The sequence below is a fragment of the Primulina tabacum genome, chromosome 18 (genome assembly GCF_025594145.1).
Source record: "Primulina tabacum isolate GXHZ01 chromosome 18, ASM2559414v2, whole genome shotgun sequence".
Classification (NCBI taxonomy): Eukaryota; Viridiplantae; Streptophyta; class Magnoliopsida; order Lamiales; family Gesneriaceae; genus Primulina; species Primulina tabacum.
In genome coordinates, this window is record NC_134567.1 from 21,394,132 (window position 1) to 21,421,425 (window position 27,294).

At 37.1% G+C, this 27,294-nt stretch overlaps 1 protein-coding gene, 1 long non-coding RNA gene and 1 other non-coding gene across 3 annotated transcripts; 1 reads left to right on the forward strand and 2 right to left on the reverse strand.

Moving 5' to 3' along the window:
- Window positions 1-217: 217 nt before the first annotated feature.
- Window positions 218-26,964, reverse strand: LOC142533597 (uncharacterized). The gene is made up of 3 exons (XR_012816769.1): window positions 26,057-26,964; window positions 8,454-9,213; window positions 218-608 (listed from the first exon to the last, which is right to left on the reverse strand). It is a non-coding gene; the product is annotated as an uncharacterized LOC142533597 (long non-coding RNA).
- On the reverse strand, window positions 5,614-6,556 carry LOC142533569 (serine/threonine-protein phosphatase 7 long form homolog). Its single transcript, XM_075640392.1, has 3 exons — window positions 6,287-6,556; window positions 6,113-6,200; window positions 5,614-6,006 (listed from the first exon to the last, which is right to left on the reverse strand). The coding sequence occupies exons 1-3, from the start codon at window positions 6,415-6,417 to the stop codon at window positions 5,659-5,661; spliced, it is 567 nt and encodes a 188-aa protein (XP_075496507.1). The 5' UTR covers window positions 6,418-6,556; the 3' UTR covers window positions 5,614-5,658.
- LOC142533990 (small nucleolar RNA R71) lies at window positions 18,295-18,401 on the forward strand. The gene has a single exon (XR_012816863.1). It is a non-coding gene; the product is annotated as a small nucleolar RNA R71 (small nucleolar RNA).
- Window positions 26,965-27,294: the final 330 nt, after the last annotated feature.

Genomic DNA, 27,294 nt, shown 5'->3' on the forward strand with positions numbered 1-27,294 from the left:
CTTCTACTAAAACTAGGCTACAAAATCAAGATACACCAATTAAGGGCTTGAAAAATCAAATAGGACAATTGGCCAAGATGATGATCAATAGTAATTCTGACCACCTTGCCAAGCTATTGAGTTGAAGAGTGGAAAAGTACTAGAGTTTGAGGGAGGTAAGAAAAAAATTAAGGACAAGGAGGAACAACTAGAGGCACAACATATGACTCTACACATGAACCCATTGCACAATCTAACTTTTTTATATCCCTACATTTTCCTGCACCACTTAAGAAAGCAAATATGGATGCAAAATTTGGTAAATTTCTAGAAGTTTTTAAGAAATTACATATTAATATTTTCTTTATTAATGCTTTGGTGCAAATGCCTAGTTTTGTTAAATTTTTAAAGGACATCTTAGCCAATAAAAAAAAGTTTGTGGATCACATGACTGTGAATCTGACAGAAATTTGTTCTGCATTGGTACAAAACAAAATTCCACCAAAGCTAAAAGATCTATGGAGTTTTCAATTTCTTGCATGATTGGTGATGTTACTTCTCATAAAATGTTGTGTGATCTAGGTGCAAACATTAGTTTGATGTCTTTTTTTGTGTTCATGTAGCTAGGACTGGGAAAGACGGTTTTTTTTTGTAAAATAATATATTTTTAAAATTTATGTATTAAAATATTGCAGATTTGAAAACTTTGTGAAAATATTACAATCTGGAAATCCAAACTCCGGATTCAGATTATTATTTTTTTTTAAAAAAAGAAATTGTGTCACAGATTCGTTCCGTGACACTGTCCCGGATTCAGAATCCGGGGCAGTGGGTTGACCTTTTTTCCTCCCTATAAATTGCACCGAGTATTCAGAATTCTTTCATCGATCTTTGGCGCAAATATTCTTTCATCGATCCTTCGGCACAAATGTCCTATGCAATTTTTTTTCTTCGCTCCGTGGTACTTTTTGATAGTTATATTTTTTAGAATCCGTGACTCTCCTCCTTTTATAAATTGCGTCGATCTTGTGATTATTAGAATTTATAATTTGATTTGAGGGAATTCTGTTGAATATCAGAATTTTAGAGATTTGCGTCGAGTCTCAGTAATTCAGAAGTTGATTTGAGAGAATTGTGCTGAGTATCAGAATTTGGGAGAGTTGCACCGAGTCTCAGTCGAATATCTGTTTTTTCTTTCTATATTGAATATTTTTTTGTATAATATTTATGATAATGTTTGTAATTTATTGCAGATATTAAATATCGTTCGCTGATTCAATTACAATTTGCGTACAACAACATTTGAAAAAGGTAATTTCAATAATTTCTTATATTTTAATTTTATTATTTATGTTTTATTAATGAAATTATAAATTGTTTCCGTTGCATTTTAATATTATGTATAATTTTTTTATATTTTACATTTTTAATATTATTATTATATTATAAAATTATTAATACGAATAGTAATAATAAATATAAATTGTTGATGTTTGAAAAAAAATTTCAAAGTTCGCATTTAAATGTAATTATATTATATTATTAAAATATGAGAATGAGTTAATATTAGCGGGTTTTTCACTGCTTAGTGTATTAATCACAATGATGTAATAAAATAAAGTGAGAAAAAAATAATTGTAAAATTAATGTATCACACCTACTTGGTAAGTGTTACATGTATTTACCATTTTTTTTTAAAAATAATAATATAAATGACTCTTTATAATTATTTCAAAGTTAAACGCCTCGACAGTACATATATTAAATTAATATTAATAATAATAATAATACTAATATATTTTTATTCAATGATATATTTTGAATTAATTTAATTAAAACTTTTATTTTAGTAACTAAATTAAGTTTTAAGCAAAATTTTTTTTATCACGTGCTTATGTGGAAAAATAATTTTGAAAAATATAAGTTTATTTTGTAAAATTTTCATTTGTTTATGTTTATTTTTATTTTATAATTTATTGATACTCTTAATTGTTAAAATTGTTCATATAAAAAATTGATATATTTAATATTATAATTACACATGTTTAAAAATTTAAAATTTTAAATAAGGCATAACAATTTTTATTATTATTATGAAACAAACACTGATATTATTAAATATAAGTTTTAATTAAATTGATTTGACAATATAAATTTGAATAATAATAAAAAAACTTGTAAATGATTCTTGAAATTTTATTATGGTTGTATACATTATGTCATAGTTTTAATATATTTGTAAGAAACTCATAATTAAATTTTGTTATGATTGTATACATTATGTCATAGTTTTCGGTGCAGACATGGATACTGTGAGGGCCTTACTTTGCATAGGTGGCTATGTCATTAATGAAGATGGTAGGGTTGGATATAGTATCCCTGCGACCAGGCCCATTAAAATCTCTCGGTCTACTACATTGTCCCAACTGGTGAATTATGTGCATCGCAAACTGGAGATCGACCAATCAAAATTCTGCATCAAATTGTCAACGAAATATTGTTATAGCTCGTTGTCTCGTTACATTGAAGAGCATGTTTATATCACAGATGATGATAGTCTACAATTTATGTTTGGGTTGCCGACACTGGATTGCATGTACTTGTATGTTGATTCATCGCTAGTGATACAGAACGTAAGTGATTACGATTTTGATACAGTCATGCCGGTAATAACGCAAGGTTTGGGAACAATTGGTTTAAATGAAGCGGGACCTTCTATGTATCACGTCGATGAACAGTCAGCTTAGACATACTCTGGAATTGACACTGGTCATTGGGATCACCATATTACGACTCACACTGTAGAAGACCATGCATGGGGGATGAATAGAACACATGAATGGGATTTTACCTCAGGGTGTTGGGATCATCATATCACGGTTCCATCAGGAGTTGATGTCGCATGGGGTTCTAGTAGAACAGGCCAATTGGATTTAAATTCATGGGTTGATGAAGAAAATACCACAAATGTCATACATTTTGATAGTTCTGCTGAGGCTGCAAATATTCCCACCCCAATTACAAAACACATGGATAAGCAAGATGATTTATTTGGGGACAGTTCGCAGCATGTCATGAATAGCGATGATGATTTGTATACTACATCAATTGATGGAGAAGATGATGATCATGTTGACAATAGAAATGAAGGGACATTGGCGCGTGTGTTAATGTCTGGAGCAACAATGACAGAGAACATTCCTATTGCACCAGAGCAACATTTATGTGAAATTCCCCAATTTTTCAATGAAGTGTATGACGAACAAATTCCGGATTTATTTGGTATTCCTTCTGCATCACGAACAAACTTTTACAATACTGAAAGGCCAGAGCTCAGTGTAAAAATGGTTTTTAAGAGCAAAAATTATTTAATAGCTTCAGTGAAGGATTTATCTGTTCGGGTTTTGAGACGTGAATATATCGTTGTCCAAAGTTCTCCGACAATTTGGAAGGTCAAATGCAAGAACTGGTCCGAAGGTGGCAATTGTGGGCTTGTTTTTTCATTACTATAACTTTATATGTAAATTTATTAGTAAAAGAATAATAAATCACAACCACTACATTCCACGCTATTAAAAAGTCAATAATAAATTGTATACAATATTCCAATACAAATGTTACAGCAACAACTTCAAATTAAAATAAAAAAATTGAACAACATACAACAATACGACGTAAGTAATTGTGCATCTCTAAATAAATAATTAATGATGATGGTGACGATGCCCCCAGTGCCACATGGTGGTCTTCCAATTACTCTACGTCCACGACCTAACATCTGCTCAGCATCTCCATGCGTACTTGTTTGGGCTGCAGATGTACTGTGTTGGAACTTTTCAAGTTCGCAATCTTGATTTTGATGATAACAAAACTTGTTAATTGTGTTACTAATGATCTACCTTAGTATGCAGCATCTAGGATCACTCACGAGATGTTTACATCGCAAAACTAAAGACCCAACTGATCGCACAAAATGAATCAGTCTAACTGGTTACGTCAATTGAGCAGTCCAGCTGATTGTCCAGTTGATAGGTGATTCAACAGGAAAACCTCAGAAGCCTGGCCAGCCGAAGGAGTGTTCAACTGATGAAGAAACCCAGCTGATCAGTACAACTGAATAAGTGTGAAATCAGTTAAACTGCCGAGTCAACTGATTTCACCAGCCCAACTGAAACTGACTAGTTCGAAGCATCAGTTAGAATCTTTCAGTTATGGATGAAGGCAAACTCTTTCAAGTGGAATCCAGCTGTACGTAAAGGTACAAAGCCATTATCCAGTCAAAGGACAATAATGAACGTTGCATCAGTGCATTAAAGACAAAACGTTTCAGAAGGACAATCAAAAAGTCGAGATACAAAGGCCAAGAAACGAATTCAAGATGCAACGGATACAATAAATGAGTCTCACTGTACGATCAGTTCTCCCGCCTATATAAAGAGAAGATCAGTGAAGACTCAAATATATACAACTCAAGAGAGAAAAGAAAAGGGCAGGCTTCAAAGTCATATCAGCTTAAGAGAAGAATTCAGCCCAGTAGATGGAACTCTTTACAGATACATCAGCTTAGATTAGAAGCGTATTTCCCTCAGTGTGTGAGAACATCCTTGTTCAGTTCTCACACACACAAACACTCTCAACCACTCAAATATAGTCTTGCACAAAGACGTTAAACTTGTGTATGTAGTTTTTCTCACATAGACATTAAAGAAGTGTTGACTAGAAGGTGCTGCCTTCAGTCTAAGAGTTCAGTTTAGGCAGTGGGTAAGTCCTAGCTGAGTGGGTTTGTACAAGTGTTTGTATAAATCAAAGTCTTCTAGTGGATCCTACCCGAGGCGGTAGAAGGGGTGACGTAGGAGCAGTTGAAGTCTCCGAATATTCATAAACATATCTTGTGTATTTAACTGTCTAACTATTGTTTTCAAACTGTTTGGATTAGTTAGATTATCCATCAGTTCTGTTGTCACCATAACTGAACTGATGAATGCAAAAGCTAATCTGTCCCTTTTCGGTTATTCAGTTTACATAAGATAAAAAATGATTTCTAATGTAACAGTTTTCTTCGCGAAGGATTACTTCGAGTTTCTTCCACTTGGTTTTTAACCAAACTCGATTTAATTCATCGGTGTTAATATTCTTAGAACACGAGCTATTGCAGCTCATTGGAGAATATTTTGTTTGAAGCATCCGAAAGATTGCTCAGCAAACAATCCTTCATACTGGTATCGGCAATGTTCCCACCAACCTCATACCCTTCTGTCTCAGAATATTGTTGAAATGGTATGGACGACGTGTTAAATGTAGGACGACTCTCATTCATACCCGGTCGAAAGTCACTTTGTAAAAATTGTGTAAAACTACCGGCAAATGGAGTGTAGTAACCAGAGTCGTACGATGGAAAACTTGAAACCACAGGCGGAGTAGTGTATGCCATATTTGAAGATGATGGTCCGGGTTCAAACTCATTTCATGTCCACATCGGTGGATATTGCTCATGAGCTGGGCGTGTCTGTGACATAGATGCATATGTTATGTAACCTATATTTAATACAATAAATTAAATTTACGTAAGTTGAACATGTCTTGCAATAAATTGTCGGTAGTTTGCATCAACAGCATGGTAGCGCATGATGTTTGAAGGTACCACTGGCACGAGAGAAATATTTGTGAAATGCGATGATATCAACTAACATAGTCCACTGTTATGCCGGGTGAACCAGGTATGACATAATCCCCACCAATCACAAAATTATATCTGTCATTCCACATTTCTACAAAATCTTTGTGATATGTCGCCCAATCACAGTTGTTTCGGCCTTGTCGCGTAAATTTATGGAAATTATCGAAGTTAGTAGCAGGTGGCGGGATACCGTGACGCATTCCAAATTTTCGGAGACACCGCTCTGGTCTATGCATCTCAACTATATGAAAATTGATCAATGCACATGCCGACCGACATAGATGAATTCTATTTCCATCAAGAATTCTAGCAACCTCCGAGGACTCCATATCATAAACTGTCCATATAAACTGAAGCAAATAAAATAAAAAAAAAAGATTATCAAGTTGATAATATAAAACTCATACTGAATTTTTAAAAAATTTCAAACTCTAAACAACTAATTTATATATCTACCTGCCCTTCTATCATCCTGTCAAGCATATCTCTCATTATACGGACCAAATGATGGGCCGTGTGTGTCCAAGAGAATCCTCGTCTCCACCTTCAATTTATAAAAGTACACAATACAGTCATTAAAGAAACATAACAAAATAATAATAATAAATGTTAAATAATTCTTATTAGTACCGTGCGCCATATGGTGGGAATGATAGACCCTGAAGCACATCTGCAGCTTGCTCTTCTGAAATAGATACTTCTTGCGCTTTATCAGGGCAAATAAGAGTAATTTTAGACCATACCCAATTTTTCAATAACATACAACATAAATTGTCAAATCATAAGAAAAATTAAGTACAACAAATATAATGACCGTAGAAGTGTAAAAATACCTGCAATATCTGAACATGCACACACAAATCGACCTTTAATCTCATTAATGTGTCGCACAGCTCTCTATAAAGATATTCCAACACAGCAGAACCTCAGCTAAACGTATTCACCATTTCTATGTCCTCAAGAAACTGCAAATACATAAGTTTCACAGCAGCACCTTCTAAGTCCGAAAACATACAGCCACCAATGATCATTAATGCAGCACAACGAGAAAATTGTGTCACGTCATCTTCAGTGATTTGATCATTAATCGTATTATTTAGGCAATGTTCTAGCAAAGCGGTCAGATAAAGATGTGCACCTTTAATCTGACAAGATGTAGGCGTAAAACCCAACCAAGTTGCGCAGCGCTATTGTAAAGTATGTTTGTTGTACGCGGTATCTCTACCAGTGATGGGCATGCCATCAATATTCAACCCCCAAATAAAGGCAATGTCCTGTAGGGTGATTGTTGCCTCGTCGACTGTAAGGTGAAATGTGTGTGTCTCACGACACCATCTCTCAACAATGGCTGTAAGCAAATGATTACCATAATTTTTAATAGGACCACACTGAATGACACCATAGAAGCCCATGCGTGCTAGACATAGGCAGACACGGAGGTGAATCCCAGCATTAAGCAATCTCCAAAGATATTTGTCAGAACGGCGTGACAGAATTAGTGCATCCATATTTTTAGTGTTGATATTATTTGATATGTGTCTACCCCACAAATACAACACATTATCCGTATTTTCAGCTATTTTGCAAACAAAAAATCATTAGTTAACAAATATTATATTTTTTATCAACAAAATTTTTAACTACATATTTTATAGTAAACGAAATTTATTTGCAATTTCCGGCTCGAAAAAATAAAACGTATATTTTGATGATAAATTGGTAATAAAACTAATTACTGTAAATAAACTAATTTCTTTTAAAATTAAATAATACTTCATAATACGTAAATAAACTAATTACTGTAAATAATTATATTATATTTACTTATAATAGTAACATATAATTATAATAAATACAATAGTAATAAGAATAACTATACATATTCTAATTCCAATAATAAAATTAATATTATAATTATTGTAATTAAAATAATTATAGTTATTATTATTACTATTGTTATTACTTAAAACTACTATGATGCATTGATGAAGTGCTCGGTGATGCAAAAAATTCTAAATTATAGTATTATAATTCCAATAATACAATTAATATTATAACTATTGTTATTACTTAAAATTAATATTAAAACAATAAATGCTCGATGACTATTATTATCATTATTATTTAAAGTTAATCAGTACAAATAAAAATATTTAAATTATTGTCATCAATAAAACTAATGTAATTTTTTAAAAAAAACTTATCTTAAGGATGCCGAACAATAATAAATATTAAGGACAATAAAAAATATGTTATTTTTATTACATTAAGCTAATTTTCATAATATTTATTGATTCAAGAATAAAATTCAGTCAATCAAATTTAGTTCAATAAATCAACGAATAATAATAAATATAATAAACAAAAATAATAACGTTACATCTTAATATTCTGAAAAAATTCCCAAGACTTGCGCTAATGAAAAGGGAACTCGGTGCTCGGTGATGATCGAAAGAAAATTGTTCATAAGGGAAAGGGAACACGGTGATCGAAAATGAAGTGCTCGGTTTCATTTAAATAATTGAGAAGTCAATGATTCTAGAATCCGTGACATACTGTAACGGATTCTGAATCCGTGGCAGTCTGCCACGGATTCTGAATCCGTGACAGTATAGCACAGATTCTAAGAATCCGTGAAACCTTAATTTTTTTTATAAGAATCAGTGAAGGCTTAAAAATCCGTGAAGGCTTAAGAATCCGGGGTTCCACTTTCCAGATTGTCATATTTTTACAAATGTCCCACTTCTGCAATATTTTAATACATAAATTTTAAAATTATATTATTTAAAAAAAAAACCCGGGAAAGCCAAAACCCACGAGGATGTTATTGCAATTGGCAGATAGGTCGACAAAGTACCCACGAGGAATTATTGAGGATGCAATACTTAAAATATGAAAGTTAATTTTTCCCGTTGATTTCATGGTATTTGATATGGAAGGACTTCGATATGTCATTAATCTTGGGTCGAACATTTCTTGAAACTGGAAAAGCTCTAATCGATTTCCAACATAGGAAGTTGAGATTGAGATTTAAGATTAAAAAATTATTTTTAATGTTTTTAATGTACTTAAGAACACACTGCACAATCAAGATTGGCTTAGAATTGATGTTATGGATTCAATTGTTCACGATTTTGTGCAGGACTCTTAGAAGAATCCAGTGGAAGTCACACTCACTACTGAGTTGCAAAATAAGGAGTTAGATGAGGCACAAACTGAAGTTGTGGCACACTTCAATGCCAATCCACCATGGAAGAAGCAAGTCAGACTCAGAATAGAAGGCTTGGAAGATATGAGAGACTTGTATCCTCAAAAGTCAAGTATAGATTAACCACCAACTCTATAGCTCAAGCCTTTACCTCCACATATGAAGTATGCATACATAGGTGAGAATAATAATTCAACTATTATTATTTCTTCTTTTATGACATATATAATGGAGGTGAAATTGCTAAACGTGTTGAAAGATCATAAGAAAACATTCGCTTGGTAGTGGCAGACATCAAATGAATAAATCCATCAGTACATATGCACAAAATTTTGATGGAATAAAAGTACTTACCTGTAACGTACCGTTGTTTTAATTACTTAAATTTGCGGAAAAATAAAAATTTTCTTAAATAAATAATAATCTTTCAAATTGCGATAAAAATAAACTATTCGTCTAAAATATTTGAAATAAAAACGATTACAAATATAGTTTGCAAAAAGAACTAGCTTAAACAACGTAAAACAATATCGTGAAAATCAGAGTATTTGAATCAGCATGCACAAATTCTTAAAACATAGGCGGTCCTGATGTTTAGCCTCCGCGTAGTCCAAGCCAACGCACTAGTCCCCACCTCTCGCCTCCTCAAACTCATCCTCACCTGCATCGATCAAGTCTAGTGAGTCTAAAGACTCAACATGTATAAATTGAGAATAACAAGTAATACATAATAAAACCACATGCATTTTAAAGTAGACCATACTTAAACTTGAACGTACATACATAAACATAGACGTGACACCGTTTCATAAAACTTTTCATAAACATACTTGCATCATACATATTTGAGCATAGATAAATATCATCATTTTGCGGAGAGATATGTTTCAAAGGAAGTGACCCATACATAAATGCGTCTGATCAGACTAAGCCACAGTACTGGGCTGGCAGAGATGTCCACTACCACATACATGAGATCCCAGGTCATGCTTTACTGCGTGGATTGGTCACTGTTCATTCTTTACCGCTTTCCAATCCTGATCTAAACCCGGTCATGCTTTACCGGGGTGGAGAGGTCACCGGCCACATTCACCGGCTTCCAAACCCGTTCATATTTGGTCACAAGATATTTAGCATACCTCAAAAATAAAATATTTTACTTTTGCACGTCGAACATACTTATACATTATGCATGCCTGCCCAAGACAAAAATTTTAATTTTTTTTCCAGAATGCTTGGCACTCGGGCGGTAATTCCTTATCACTTGAGCGCGCCCTGTCCAGAAGGTCTGGCGCTCGAGCAGTAAGATCTCGCGCCGGAGCGCTGCCCTGCGCGAAAATTTTGAAAACCAACACAGTTGAGTAGTCACACGAGAATGATCATAACTCACTCATCTCTTGTCTAAAAATTACGAATTTACTGTCAAATCGAAGATATCGAAACGTACTACGTTTTATATGTTGAAAGTTTTTCCAGAAAGTAGACCAAAAATTCACAGTAATCGAAGTGACAGCAAACTCGTTTTTTTGAAATCTAAAATCGTTTAAACATCACAGTTTGAGCAGTCACACGAAAATGATCATATGTTGAAAACTTTTTCAGAAGATCGATCAAAAAGTACAGTACATGAAATGACAGCAACATCCAATTTTGAGATCTAAAAACTTTCAAGAATCATTCCAAACGTTTTTGCTAAAACATTTGTATAACAAACATAAATTTTTACACACAATAAACATCAAAACATATACTATGACAATATCGATACAAAAACAAAATAATATACATGCATTTAATCTTTAAAACTCACGATACGGCGATATCGAAGCGAAAGGAATGCGAGGGTTGATCCGAGACGAATTGTGGCACGATTTCTACTGCTAAAATAAACGTTTTTCAGCTGAAAGAAATCGAAGCAAGGGTGGCTGCTGGGGAAAAGCTTGGAACCGTTGATTTTCAGCTGAAAGAAATCGAAGCAAGGGTGGCTGCTGGGGAAAAGCTTGGAACCCTAACTAATCTCTCAAGAATAAAACAACACAATGAAGTTTGTGTGTGGAAGAAAACCAATGGATGTGTGTGTGTGTTTAAGTGTTGACGTGTGTGTGTTTAATTAGGGGTAAATATTTGCTTAATTAATAATTAAAATGTTAATTAAAAATTTAATCCACCCTAAATTTTACAAAAATCCCCTAATTAAAAATAAAATGCACAAGTGTTAAAATTTAAAGGTTTAAAATTTAAAAAATCACCTAATAAATAAATTAGGCTTTAGAATGCTTAAAACTTAATAAATCATTTAAAATGACACTTTCATGACTTGAAATAAAATATCACGTTTTACTAATCGCCCAAATCATCGCCAGTCTCATTTCTCCCATTCCGCATCGAATAATCGCCTGAAACATGAAACTCAAGGAAACAATTCAACGTGCATCACATAAACATAAATAATAAAAATAATTCAAATTCATAAATCATGCATCACTATAATCTTTTTAAAAAATAAATGCATGAGTTTTTCGTATACTGATTTTGGGCTCTACAATTTCTCCCCCACTTAAATAAATTTCGTCCTCGAAATTAAGTCTTACCGAACAGTTCGGGGTAGCGACTTGTCATGCCTGCTTCGGCCTCCCAAGTGGCCTCCTCCACTGATTGCTTCAGCCACCGGACCTTGACCAACTTGGTCACTTTGTTCCGAAGTCTCCTCTCCTGTCTGTTTTGGATTTGGACAAGTCTTTCCTCATACGACAGGTCTGGAGCCAACTACAACGGCTCAAAACTCAAAACATGCGAAGGGTTTGCTATATACTTCCTCAGCATCAAGACGTGGAATACGTTGTGTGCTCCGAACAATTTTGGCGGTAGGGCTACATGATAAGCTAGTGTCCCAACTTTTTCAAGAATTTCTAATGGTCCAATGAATTTCGGACTAATCTTGCCTCTCTTCCCAAACCTCATAACACTCTTTATAGGTGCTATTTTAACGAATACATGATATCCTACGGCAAACTCGAGATCTCTCATTCTCTTGTCAGCATAACTCTTTTGGCGACTCTGGGCGGTCTTCATCCTGTCTCGGATCTTGATCACCACATCTGCTGTCTGCTGAACAATCTATGGGCCAAGTTTTGATCTCTCACCGACTTCATCCCAATGAATGGGCAATCTGCACTTCTTTCTATACAGTGCCTCGTAGGGAGCCATACCTATAGATGATTGAAAACTGTTGTTGTAGGTAAACTCCACTAGAGGTAGCTTTGATTCCCAATTCCCATGAAAATCTATCACACAAGCTCGCAACAGATTTTCCAATATCTGAATCACTCGCTCAGACTGGCCATCTGTCTGAGGGTGAATTTCGTACTGAATAGCAGCTTCGTCCCCATAGCTGAATGCAAACTCTTCCAAAAGGATGATGGGAATCTCGGGTCATTTTCGGACACAATAGAAACTGGGATCCCGTGCAATCAGACTATCTCCCTGATATAGAGCTCTGCATAATGAGTCATGGAGAAAGTTGTCTTCACTGGAAAGAAATGTGCTGACTTAGTAAGTTGATCCACTATAACCCAAAAGAATTGGATCCTCTAACTGACATCGTCAAACCAACAACGAAGTCCATGGTGATATTCTCCCATTTTCACTCGGGAATAGGGAGTGGCTTAAGCATTCCTGCTGGCTGGTCGAGCAAAACTTGCACAGTGAATAATCCCAAAATTTATTTTATAAATGAAAGCTCGATTTAAATATCGCAAGTGCACGATAGTCAAGTTCTAATAAACGTAAGTAAATACGAGTATCGTTCCACAAGGACTGCGTTACACTATTTTTATTTTCAATTAAAATTTCTTTAGCAACGATAAATTGAGTTGATGATTAAACTAATGTAAAGTAAACAATTAAAATAATTAAAATGCAAAGAAAACGTGTTCAAGAACGCAATGATTAATTTGGATTAAATCAAATGAGAAATGAATTTGTTGGGAATTATCAGTTCACCTACCGCTCGTGTTTAACTAATTACACTCAACTTTTACTCGTGCGTTCGACGGAATTCCCTAGACTAATTAATATACTCTGTCGAGCTATATTAATACTAATAAAAAACATGCAGTACTCAAGTGTCCTCAAATATTTAACAGTTCAAGATTGCATTTCATTCTATGGAATCCACTAGCTTTCATTCGGGTGAACTATCACTATCGACACGTACCCAATTCCGTATATCTACTAAAATTGTAAATCCGTGGTTTATACTATTTGATCGTATTGTTAACTATTCTATCGAACTCATCAAACACATGAAATAATCAAAGGAAGTTAGCTAGGCTTCGATTGAAACACGAAAGAACAATAGCATAAACAAATCACTAATAAAAACGTCGAGAAATAATGTTCAACACCGAGTGCGGGGTAGGATCCCCTCAAATCCCAACAAATCTAGAGTTTAGCTACTGAAATTCATGATAAAAACCAACAATCAATGTAAGAAATAAAATACTGAATAATGAAAATACTAAAGATGACGATGGATGACGGCCACGACGCGTGGAAATCTCGAGGTCTTCGAAATCTCCTTTGCTCCTAGCCTCCTCTCCAAGAAAAATTAATGAAAATTCTGATAAAGTGTGTCCAAAAACGGCTGATCTCGTGTGTTAGGTTATAGTGTAGAATAGAGTCCCTAGAAATTTGGAAACAAATCTTTCTCAATCTCGCTTCTCGCTAGGGCGGTATATTTTGACCGCCCTAGCGAGAGGTCCTGGAATAAGCTTCCTCGAGCTTGTCCCTGGTTTCGCTGGGGCGGTCACTTTTGACAGCCCTAGCGAGACACTTGCGCAAAATAATCCTCGGCCAGACCACAATGCTCGCTGGGGCGGTCACTTTTGACCGCCCTAGCGAGACCTCTTCGATATTATGCCAAAGTTTCTCCCACTTTTTGGTTCAATTCCTACAAAATAACCACAGAATACACGAGATTAGTCAAATGCTCAATAATTCTAAAAAATTGCAAAATTCAACTAAAACAAACTAATATGATGCATGAACGCGACTCAAAAACAACACTAAAAACACGTAAAAACGAGTCCTATCAACCCCCTCATACTAACCTTTTGCTCGCCCTCGAGCAAAATAGGTTAAAGCACGAGATTCTAAACAAACAAAACAAATACAAAATACTCAAACAAGAAATAACCAACACAAGTAAATGTCAATGGTGAGTTAACAACTGTTATGCTCATGCCTCAGTGAACTTTCTCACACACAAATTCATAATCAAGTCGAATCACAAACGAATACTCATTCTCATCTACACATAAATCTCGACACTAATTTGAACGTGTGTGTGTGTCATGATGGGTCTAGTCATTCGTACTTCAAATAGATCAATCATCCGATCATGCGAGTCACTCAATTAGCACTTCAATACAAGTATCACTAGCATGCCCCCCCGTGCCCATTTATCACTAACCATAATTTGAACTTTATTCGATTCTTAAGTGCAGAGAAGGGTGTCGAAAAGAAGGAAAATAAGCTCAAGTGGCTAACAGTCGGGAGTACACCGATCATTTTCATTGTGCAATCGTCAAGACTTTTCGTCTGACTTTCCTCGTCTCCTTACATCTCCAACTTTTAGCCCAGGAATAGAATTTCATTCCTTTTATTTCGGCTCCCCCTCACCTTAAATCTCCACCAATTTTTTCTTTTTCGATATATTTTTTCGATATATATATATATATATATATATTTTTGATGCACAATTTTCACACGTGTACTCCATAGGCTAAGAATATATACTTTGGATTACAGCTGGTTAGGAGTATGATATTTTAATTCAGTGCATTGAAAAAAAAAAGGTATATGTAAAGTTCAAGGCAAATCACATGTTCTCATTCAAGGTCCCAATTAGTGACTTATTTTCACGGGTTTACATGCTAAATCAACTCATAAATGATGCCTTTCAAGTTAACCACACAAAACCTTCAAATTTCACCATTATTCCTACAAAATTCTAGTCCCCACACATATGTGCTCAAAAAATTCAACTTTGTGCCAAAATTCATGATTTAACAATCAAGAGTACCATTCATGAGGTGACCCAATCAATACTTTTGTATACTATCAATTCAACATCATCATTGGCTCATACACTATGTTTTCTCACCATAAACAACACCAAATAAAAGAAATACAACAATTTAAAACCAATTAACTCAGCAAACAAAACAATCTACCCCCGTCATACTAGAGTTGTGCAATGCCCTCAGTGCACAAAACGAAACAAACACTAAAAACATAAAAAAAACTCATGAATGTAAATGCAAAGAAAGAATATGCAAAATAAAAGGCAAGGGGAAACAGTGAACTCCCCTAATCAGAAATCGTCCTCCTCCTCATTCTCAGGCGGTGGGACTCCCTCTTCAGCCGCTGGGGGCATAGGATAATGGTATTGAAACTGGAAGGGTGGCGGGTATGCTGGTGTAGGTGGCCGGCCGGACGTGTCGATGTCCAAATGAGTTGAGATCCCCTGCACCAAGTATTCGATGTTCTGAATGTGGGCTTGATTAACGGCCTGGTACTCAGTCTGATAAGTGGCCCAAGCGCCCAATTCGGCGACGCGATCTCGCATGGCATGGCGGCGTGGCTGCGGGGGTGGTGGTGCATGTCCTAGGAAAATTCTAACTCCTTTTATTGATGAAGGTGGGGGTAAGTTTTTGATTACTTCCACCTTGGCTTTGTCAACCTCAATTCCATTCTCCGATACCTTGTGTCCTAACACAATCCCCTCTTGAACCATAAAATGACACTTCTCCCAATTCAACACCAAATTGCTCTCCTCACATCTAACTAACACCAAGTTCAAATTCTCTAAACATTCATTAAATGAGGAGCCAAAAATAGAGAAGTCATCCATAAAGATTTCAAGGAAATTTTCAGTCATGTCATGAAAGATAGCGGTCATGCATCTTTGAAATGTTGCAGGTGCATTGCATAAACCAAAGGGCATACGCCTAAACGCAAAAGTACCATAAGGGCAAGTGAAAGTAGTTTTCTCTTGGTCCTCAGGTGCAATTGTGATTTGATTGTATCCCGAGTATCCATCTAAAAAGCAATAAAATTCATGACCTGCTAATCGTTCAATCATTTGATCGATAAATGGCAAGGGAAAGTGATCTTTACGGGTTGCATCATTCAATTTCCTATAATCTATGCATACACGCCAACCCGTAACAGTTCTAGTGGGAATCAACTCATTTTTTTCATTAGTAATAACAGTAATCCCACCCTTTTTAGGCACACATTGTACAGGACTTACCCACGCACTATCAGAGATAGGATATATAATACCTGCATCCAGGTTTAATTGTTTCAGCTTTTACTACCTCTTGCATCTTTGGATTGAGTCTCCTTTGTGGTTGTGCTAGAGGTGAGTATTTATCTTCCATCAGAATTTTGTGCATGCAGATCGAAGGACTTATCCCTTTTATGTTCGAAACCTTCCAAGCAAACGCTCCTTTATGCTCCTTGAGAACTCCCAAGAGCTTACTCTCCATATCATCTGTCAAAGAAGAGGAAATAATAACAGGCAATTTATTATTTTCTCCTAGATATACGTACTTGAGATGTGGAGGTAATGGTTTGAGCTCCAAACTAGGTGGCTCCTCTAGGCTTGACTTTTGAGGCATTAAATCTTTTCTGTCTCCCAATTCCTCTAGTCTAAGCCTCACTTGCTTTCTCCAAGGTGGAATGGCATTCAAATGAGCTACCATCTCCATCTTTTCCTCGTCCAGCTCGTCCTTATGCTTTTCAGTAGTGAGAGTGGCCTCCAATGGTTCTTTCAATCCATCCTGCACAAAATCACAAACAAGCGAATCCAAGACATCAACACGAAAGCAACTATCATTGTGCATTGTGTGCTTGAGAGTATTGAAAACATCAAAAATAATTTCTTCTTCTCCAACTCTCAGTCTCAATTTCCCCTCCTCAACATCAATCAGTGCTTTCCCTGTAGCCAGAAAAGGTCTCCCTAGGATTAAAGGCATCTCTAAATCTTCCTCCATGTCAAGTACCACAAAGTCTGCAGGAAAAATAAACTTATCCACTTTCACCAGAACATCTTCGATAATCCCACGTGGATACTTGACAGATCTGTCAGCCAGCTGCAACGACATCCTAGTTGGCTTGGGTTCACCTAATCCCAGTCTCCTAAACACAGAAAAAGGCATAAGATTAATACTCGTACCAAGATCACATAAAGCTTTATGAAAATTAATGTCACCAATAATGCAAGGTATCGAGAAACTCCCTGGATCTTTTTGCTTCGGAGGCATCTTGTTTTGAACTAAAGCGGAGCAATTTTCAGTCAAATTCACCGTCATATGATCTTCTAGCTTCCGCTTATTTGCTAAGATATCTTTCAAGAATTTTGCATAACTTGGCATATTCAATAAAGCATCAGCAAAAGGAATGTTAATATGCAATTTTTTAAATATCTCAAGAAATTTACCAAATTGTGCATCTAATTTAGCTTTCTTCATTGCTGCAGGAAAAGGTGGAGGGATAACAATTTTATTCTGTGCAATAGGTGTAGCTGTAGAGTTATAAGACTTACCTCCTCAATTTTTCACCTCATCCTCACCGTGCTTGGTCTTTTCCTCATTAGACCCGAGTGTTTTTCCACTACGCAATTCCACTGCCTTCACATGTTCTCTTGGGTTAGTTTCTGTGTTGCTTGGTAAAGTTCCTTGCTCCCTATTAGCAATCAACTTAGCCAATTGTCATTTGATTCTCTAACCCCTTTATGGATGCATCTTGGTTCTGAAATCTCGTCTCTGTTGCAGAAATAAATTTAGTCATCATTTGCTCTAAATTGGACTTCTCCCGATATGGTTCTGGCTTGAATCCTTGGTGCATCACATATGGTGGACCTCTTTGTTGGCGATGTTGGTTGTTTTGACCTCCCCATGAAAAGTTTGGGTGATTCCTCCATCCCGGATTATATGTGTTCGAGTAAGGGTCATTTCTAGGACGGTTCTGGAATCCCACTTGTTTTACCGGTGCTCCCTCAGGCACATAGAATGGGTTGCCATCTTGGCAATCCTGCACATCATGCTCACCCCCACACTTATCACAGAAAATTTCTTGCAGACGCATAGCCGACCCACTCATGCTCATCCCATCAATCTTTCTATTCAAAGCCTCTAACTGTGCTGAAACCGCTGACAAATCATTAACTTGATTAACTCCAGCACCTCGTCTCTGCCTATCAGACTGAGGATGATAGCTACTAGCAGCCATCTCCTCCAATAACTCATATCCTTCCTCCGCCGTCTTTCTCAGTAAGTTACCACAGGCAGCAGCATCTATCATAGTACGGTTAGGAGTAAGCAGACCGTAGTAGAAAGTTTGAACAACTAACCCAAGAGGCAGTTCATGGTGTGGACATCTCCTCAACAAGTCCTTGTAGCGCTCCCATGCCTCGTAAAGTGACTCTTGCTCATATTGAGCAAAAGTAGTAATGTCGGCTCTGAGCTTCATAGTCTTCGACGGAGGAAAGTACTTGATCAGGAACGCCTTTGCCATATCTTCCCATGTAGTAATAGACCCTACAGGCAAACAGTTTAACCACGACTTAGCTTTATCTCTCAGTGAAAATGAAAATAAACGCAAACGAATAGCGTCATCAGACACGCCATTAAACTTAAAAAGTATCACAAATTTCAAGAAAGTCAGCTATATGAGAATTAGGGTCGTCAAGTGCACTTCCCCCAAATTGGACAGTGTTCTGAATCATCTGAATGATAGCTGGCTTGATCTCAAACTGATTAGCTCGGATGACTGGTCTTACGATGCTTGGACGTGCTCCATCAAGAGACGGCTGTGCATAATCCAACATCGGTATACGCCTTGGCTCCTCTCTTTGTTGATCGCCTTCCATTCTTTCCTTCGCTCTTTGCTGCTGTAGTCGACGTCTAGCTGTGCGTTCGATCTCGGGGTCAAAAGGCTCAAGCTTAAACTCGAGTGATCTTCGCATGCACCACAAGAAAAATTTGCAACACAATGAGAGTATCAAATAACAATAAAATAAATAATACTAAAGAATTTAACTGAAAAATAAAAAATTGTGAATCAACAGTCCCCGGCAACGGCGCCAAAAACTTGGTCGAGCAAAACTTGCACAGTGAATAATCCCAAAATTTATTTTATAAATGAAAGCTCGATTTAAATATCGCAAGTGCACGATAGTCAAGTTATAATAAACGTAAGTAAATACGAGTATCGTTCCACAAGGACTGCGTTACACTATTTTTATTTTCAATTAAAATTTCTTTAGCAACGATAAATTGAGTTGATGATTAAACTAATGTAAAGTAAACAATTAAAATAATTAAAATGCAAAGAAAACGTGTTCAAGAACGCAATGATTAATTTGGATTAAATCAAATGAGAAATGAATTTGTTGGGAATTATCAGTTCACCTACCGCTCGTGTTTAACTAATTACACTCGACTTTTACTCGTGCGTTCGACGGAATTCCCTAGACTAATAAATATACTCTGTCGAGCTATATTAATACTAATAAAAAACATGCAGTACTCAAGTGTCCTCAAATATTTAACAGTTCAAGATTGCATTTCATTCTATGGAATCCACTAGCTTTCATTCGGGTGAACTATCACTATCGACACGTACCCAATTCCGTATATCTACTAAAATTGTAAATCCGTGGTTTATACTATTTGATCGTATTGTTAACTATTCTATCGAACTCATCAAACACATGAAATAATCAAAGGAAGTTAGCTAGGCTTCGATTGAAACACGAAAGAACAATAGCATAAACAAATCACTAATAAAAACGTCGAGAAATAATGTTCAACACCGAGTGCGAGGTAGGATCCCCTCAAATCCCAACAAATCTAGAGTTTAGCTACTGAAATTCATGATAAAAACCAACAATCAATGTAAGAAATAAAATACTGAATAATGAAAATACTAAAGATGACGATGGATGACGGCCACGACGCGTGGAAATCTCGAGGTCTTCGAAATCTCCTTTGCTCCTAGCCTCCTCTCCAAGAAAAATTAATGAAAATTCTGATAAAGTGTGTCCAAAAACGGCTGATCTCGTGTGTTAGGTTATAGTGTAGAATAGAGTCCCTAGAAATTTGGAAACAAATCTTTCTCAATCTCGCTTCTCGCTAGGGCGGTATATTTTGACCGCCCTAGCGAGAGGTCCTGGAATAAGCTTCCTCGAGCTTGTCCCTGGTTTCGCTGGGGCGGTCACTTTTGACCGCCCTAGCGAGACACTTGCGCAAAATAATCCTCGGCCAGACCACAATGCTCGCTGGGGCGGTCACTTTTGACCGCCCTAGCGAGACCTCTTCGATATTATGCCAAAGTTTCTCCCACTTTTTGGTTCAATTCCTACAAAATAACCACAGAATACACGAGATTAGTCAAATGCTCAATAATGCTAAAAAATTGCAAAATTCAACTAAAACAAACTAATATGATGCATGAACGCGACTCAAAAACAACACTAAAAACACGTAAACACGAGTCCTATCACTGGCCTCTGATGCTCCGCTTTCACTTGCTGACAAGTGAGACATTCAGATACAAATCGACGGATGTCTCGCTTCATACCTAGCCACCAACACAGCATCTGCAAATCCTTGTACAGCTTGGTATCTCCTAGATGGATGGAATACGGAGATGTATGCGCCTCTGTCACAATATCCTCTCTGATCGAATCTACACTATGAACCCACATCCTTCCTCTGTACTTCAAAATACTATCGAACACTGTGTAGAGTACACTGCCCTTGGCCTCATTCTTCAGTCTCCAAATCTGTAACTGCTCATCCGAAGGCTGACCTCTACGAATTCGGTCTAGCAAAGAAGACTGTACTGTCAGATTAGAAAGCTTAGGAGCTCTGCCCTTAGGATAAACTTCCAGGCCAAACTTCTGAATCTCTGACTGAAAAGATCTATGCGTTGACAGCTGTGCTACCACTGCAACTTTTCTGCTCAAAGAATCTGCCACAACATTAGCTTTCCCTGGATGGTAGCTAATTTCACAATCGTAGTCTCTTACCAATTTCAACCACCGTCTTTCTCTCATATTCAGCTCTTTTTGCGTGAAGAAGTACTTGAGACTCTTGTGATCAGTGAATATCTGGCATTTCTCGCCGTACAAATAATGTCTCCAAATCTTCAACGCAAAGAAAACGACAACTAACTCGAGCTCGTGAGTCGGGTAGTTCTTCTCATGCACTTTCAACTGTCTGGAGGCATAAGCTATAACCCGACCATGCTGCATCAATACTGCGCCTAACCCGAGCTTAGAAGCATCAGCGTATATCACAAAATTGCCTTGCACTGATGGCATGGATAAAATTGGCGCTGTGATAAGAGCTTGCTTCAAAGTATCAAAGCTCTTCTGACATCCTTCAATCCATACAAACTTAGCATTCTTCTTAGTCAGTTAAATGAGTGGAACTGCAATCGAGGAAAACCTTGAATAAATTTCCTGTAATAGCCTCCCAAGCCTAGGAAACTGTGGATCTCTGACGCGTTCTTCGGCTCAACCCATTCCTTAACTTCTGTCAATTTAGCTATATCCACCTCAATGCCACTGCTAGATATTATATGACCCAAAAATGCTACTTTCTCCAACCATAATTCACACTTACTGAATTTTGCAAACAACTTGAGACTCTACAAGACCTTCAAAACTGTACCCAAATGCTGACTGTGCTCCTCATGGCTCTTCGAGTAGATGAGAATGTTGTCAATGAACACTATGATGAACTGATCTAGATAGGGCTGAAATACTCGATTCATAAGGTCCATAAAAATTGCTGGAGCATTCGTCAATACAAACGGCATTACTAAGAACTCGTATTGCCCATACCTGGTTCTGAAGGGTGTCTTATGAACATCTGCATCTTTACCTTCAATTGATGATGCACAGATCGTAGATATACCTTAGAGAACACTGTAGCTCCCTGCAACTGATCGAACAAATCCTTGATCCTTGGTAGTGGGTACTTATTCTTGATCGTTACCTTGTTCAGTTCTCGGTAATCGATACACAACCTCATGCTCCTATTTTTTTTTTTCACGAAGAGCACTAGTACGCCCCATGGTGAGAAACTAGGGCGGATGAATTTTTATCTAGGAGCTCCTGGATCTGCTGTTTGAGCTCTAACATCTCAGTTGGAGCTAAACGGTACGGTGCCTTAGAGATTGGCACAGTGCCTGGCACAAGGTCAATGGCAAACTCCACCTCTCTCTCTGGTGGAAGGCATGTGATGTCATCAGGAAAAACGTTAGGAAAATCTTTGACTACTGGTACATCAGATATCGACGGAGTGGGTACGTCAGTTGTGGAAATAATACTGGCCAAGAAAGCCTGACACCCCTTATGAATAAGTCTTCGTGCCTGCATGCAAGAGATCATGCGAGAGAAACTCCTACATCTATCCGGCTCAAAGAGAAATTGCTCCACGCCCAACGGTCTTACCAACACTGATCTTTTCTGAAAGTCAATAAGAACTCTATTCTTCGTTGGCCAGTCCATTCCATAGATAATGTCAAACTCTGGTATCGACAACACAATTAGATCGGCATACACTAGGTGACCCTGCAGTTCAAGATCAATGTCTCTGACCACGCTAGTAGCTGGTAACTCTTCCCCTGATAGGACTGTAACTGAATAGCTCACGTCGAGTCCAATAGACTTGACGTCCAAATGATTAGCGAACGTCTCCGAAATAAAAGAGTGAGTGGCCCCGGAATCTATCAAGACCTTCGTGGCGACTCTCTTTATGAAAATATTTCTAGTCAACAGGGTCGTGTCCGGGTTTGCCTCCTCTGCCTGCATGGCGAACACTCTCCCCTGGGTCGGCTACCTCCACTGCTGGCAGTCCTTCAGCATATGATCACTGGCTCCACACTTGAAGCATTTTTCCGATCCCCATAAACACTATCCTGCATGTTGGCGGTGGCACTTTGGGCACACCGGGTACTCACTAGGCCTCTGAGGAGCTTTCTGCTGAGGAATAGGACCCTTTTTTTTCGGCGGTCCCTGAAATGGCTTCTTCCCCTGCTGTCCCTGGAAATGCCTCTTAAACTAAGGATGCTGCTACTGCTGAGTTGCCTGATAAAGCCTCTTGCCCTGCCTGTCATTCTCAATGTCCCTCTGGTCCTGCTCTGCCGCCAGGGCTCTCGACACGACAACAACATAAGTAGTAGGACCAGCAACTCTCACATCACGATGGAATATCGGCCGTAACCCATCAATAAAATTCATCAGCTTCTCCCGGGCATCATTCGTAATTAGGGGTACAAAGTGACACCCCCTCTAAAATTTCCTGACAAACTCTGCCATGCTGCTATCCCCTGTCGCAACGTCATGAACTCCCTGGTCAGGCGGGAGCGTACTTCCTCAGTGAAGTAATTGGAGTAGAAAACTTCTTTAAAACCATCTCAAGTCATTGTTTGCAAATTCACTGATACTGATGCGCTCTCCCACCAAAGTCTGGCATCTCTTGTCAGCAGGAAAGTGGCACACCTGACCCTTTTTGCAATCTGCAGCTCCATGAAAGCAAAAATTACCTCGATGGACTTAATCCATCCCTCATCTATCATCGGGTACGTAGTCCCCGAGAACTCCTTCGGGTCTATCTTCCTGAACCTCTCATACACAGCCTCTGGCCTGGGCCTCGCTCCTGTATCTACTGCAGCATTGTTCCCTGCAAATTGTGCGAAGAACTGAGTCATTCTTGCAAGCATCTAAGCATCCATATCTGGCGGTGGACGAGGAGGAGGGCCCTCTCCCCATCATGAGCCTCTCTATTCTCATCCCTTGCTCCACGGACAACCATACGTCTATGAGGCATACTGTTCCAACATTTACCCAACACGTAAACACAACATGCATGAACATAATATTAATATCGTAATATGCACGTAATTCGAGCTTAAAACATGTACATGCTGAAATCATGACTTGATGCTTACTACATGAAAGAATTTAAAACTTTAAAATTTACAAACTTGAGGTGTGACTTCATGAGCTTCTCGCAACTGGCAGTAGGCATAACCATTTACAAGAACACCGCTCTGATACCAACTGTAACGTACCGTATTTTTAACTAATTAAAATTTGTGGAAAAATAAATTTTTTTAAATAAATAATAATCTTTCAAATTGCGGTAAAAATAAACTATTCGTCTAAAATATTTGAAATAAAAACAATTACAAATATAGTTTGCAAAAAGAACTGGTTTAAACAACGTAAAGCAATCTCGTGAAAATCAAAGTATTTGAATCAACATGCACAAATTCTTAAAACATAAGGGGTCCCCGGGTTTAGCTTCCGCACAGTCCAAGCCAACTCACTGGTCTCCACCTCTCGCCTCCTCAAACTCATCCTCACCTGCATCGATCAAGTCTAGTGAGTCTAAAGACTCAACATGTATACTTGCATCATACATACTTGAGCATATATAAACATCATCATTTTGCGTAGATATACGTTTCAAAGCAAGTGACCCATACATAAATGCGCCTGATCAGACTAAACCACAGCACTGGGCTGGCAGTGATGTCCACTACCACATATATGAGATCCCCGATCATGTTTTACCGGGTGGATTGGTCCCTGGTCATGCTTTACCTCTTTCCAATCCTGATCTAAACCCGGTCATGCTTTACCGGGGTGGAGAGGTCACCGGCCACATTCACCGGCTTCGAAACTCATTAATATTTGGTCATAAGAAATTTAGCATACCTAAAAAATAAAAAATTTTACTTTTGCACGTTGAACATACTTATACATTATCCATGCCTGCCAAAGACAAAAATTTTAATTTTTTTTTTCCAGAATGCTTGGCGCTCGGGCGGTAATTTATCGCTGGAGCGCGGTAAGATCTCGCGCCCAAGCGCTGCCCTGTGCGAAAATTTTGAAAACCAACATAGTTGAGCAGTCACACAAGAATGTTCATAACTCACTCATCTATTGTCCAAAAATTACGAATTTACTTTCAAATCGAAGATATCAAAATGTACTACGTTTTATATGTTGAAAGAAAATTCACAGTACTCGAAGTGACAGCAGACTCATTTTTTTGAGATCTAAAATCGTTAAAACATCACACTTTGCACTGTCACACGAAAATAATCATAACTCACTCATTTCTTGTCCAAAGATCACAAATTTACTGTCAAATCGAAGGTATCAAAATGTATGATGTTTTATATGATGAAAACGTTTCTAGAAAATCGACCAAAAAAGTACAGTACACGAAATGACAGCAAAATTTGGTTTTGAGATCTAAAAACTTTCAAGAATCGTTCCAAACGTTTTTGCTCAAATTTTTGTATAACAAACATGGATTTTTACACACAATAAACATCAAAACTATACTATGACAAGATCGATGTAAAAACGAAAGAATATACGTGCCTTTAATCTTTAAAACTCACGATACGGCGATACCGAAGCGAAGGGAATGCGAGGGTTGATCTGGGATGAATTGTGGCGCGATTTCTACTGCTAAAATCGACTTTTTTCTGCTGAAAGAAATCGAAGCAAGGGTGGCTGCTGGGGAAAAGCTTGGAACCCTAACTAATCTCTCAAAACAACACAATGAAGTGTGTGTGTGTGGAAGAAAACCGATGGATGTGTGTGTGTGTTTAAGTGTTAACGTGTGTGTGTTTAATTAGAGGCAAATATTTGCTTAATTAATAACTAAAATGTTAATTAAAAAGTTAATCCACCCTAAATTTTACAAAAATCCCCTAATTAAAAATAAAATGCACAAGTGTTAAACTTTAAAGGTCTAAAATCTTTAAAATCACCTAATAGATAAATTAGGTTTTAGAATGCTTAAAACTTAATAAATAATTTAAAATGACACTTTCATGACTTGAAATAAAATACCAGTTTACAAATCGCTCAAATCGTCGTCGGTCTCATTTTTCCGATCCCGCATCGAATAATCGCCTGAAACATAAAATTCAAGGAAACAATTTAACGTGCATCACATAAACATAAATAATTTAAAATAATATAAATTCATAAATCATGCATCGCTAAAATAATTTTAAATTTAAATAAATAATTTAACAATTTAAATAAATCCATTAGTTTTTCGTGTACTGATTTTGGGCTCTACATCACCGTTATTGTAACCTCAAAGGAGACTTAACTCAAATATGCAAGAGATAGTAAAAGCTGAGACATTCGAACTCCTTGATGCAGATATTTTCTATCCTATATCTGACAGCGCATAGGTAAGTTCTGTCAGTGTGTGCCCAAAAAAGGTGGGATAACTATGATTACAAATGAGAAAAGTGAATTCATACCCACTAGGACAGTCACATGTTGTCATGTGTGCATAGATTATAGAAAACTGAATGGTGCTACTCGTAAAGATTATTTTTCCCACCCCTTCATTGATCAAATGATATAGAGATTGGCAGGTCATGAGTTTTATTGCTTCTTAAATGGGTATTGTGGCTACAATTAGCTTTTAAGAGCACTGAGGACAAAGAGAAAACTACTTTAAATTGTCAATATAACACTTTTGCATTTAGGCGTATGCCCTTTGATTTATGCAACACCTCAGCTACTTTTTAAAGATGCATGACTGCAATTTTTTATGATATGAATAATTTTTTTTAGAATTATTCATGGATGATTTCTCAATATTGGATCCACGTTTGATGATTGTTTGCAGAATTTGAACATGGTTTTGATGAGATGCGAGAAGACAAATTTAGTGCTGAACTGGAAGAAGTGTCATTTTGTGGTACAAGAAATGACCATCTTGGTATACACGATTTCAGAGAAAGGGATTGAGGTTGATAGGGACCAGGTAGAAGTTATCAAGAACTTACCATAACCAACATCGATAAAGGAGTCAGAAGTTTCTTTGGGCACGTCGGCTTTTATCGACGCTTTATTAAATATTTTAAAAAATTTCTAAACCTCGATATTCTTTATTGATGACATATGTTGTGTTTGATTTTAATTCTGATTGTCTGAAGACATTTGAGATCTTGAAGGAGCGATTAATGACTGCACCTAATTGGGAGGCGTTTGAGATCTTGAAGGAGCGATTAATGATTGTACATATGTTAGCTGCACCTAATTGGGATAGGTAATATGTGATTCTAGTAACACTGCCGTGGGTGTCATGCTTGGGCAAAGGAAAAACAAGATATTTCACACTATATACTATGAAAGTAAGAACTTAAATGAGGCTCAAAACTCAATTATGAAACTACTAAAAAGGAATTACTTGTTATAGTATTTGCATTTGAAAATTTTCATTCATACCTTGTTTTGTCCATAGTCGTTGTGTACATTGGTCACTCTGCACTAAAATACATGCTTGCTAAGAAAGAGGTG

Coding starts and splice junctions, on each gene's coding strand:
- LOC142533569 (XM_075640392.1), bottom strand. CDS start 6,417: ATGTTATTGAAAAATTGGGTATGGTCTAAAATTACTCTTATTTGCCCT. Junction 6,201..6,286: donor TTCCCACCATATGGCGCACG/GTACTAATAAGA, acceptor TATAAATTGAAG/GTGGAGACGAGGATTCTCTT. Junction 6,007..6,112: donor ACAGGATGATAGAAGGGCAG/GTAGATATATAA, acceptor TATTTGCTTCAG/TTTATATGGACAGTTTATGA.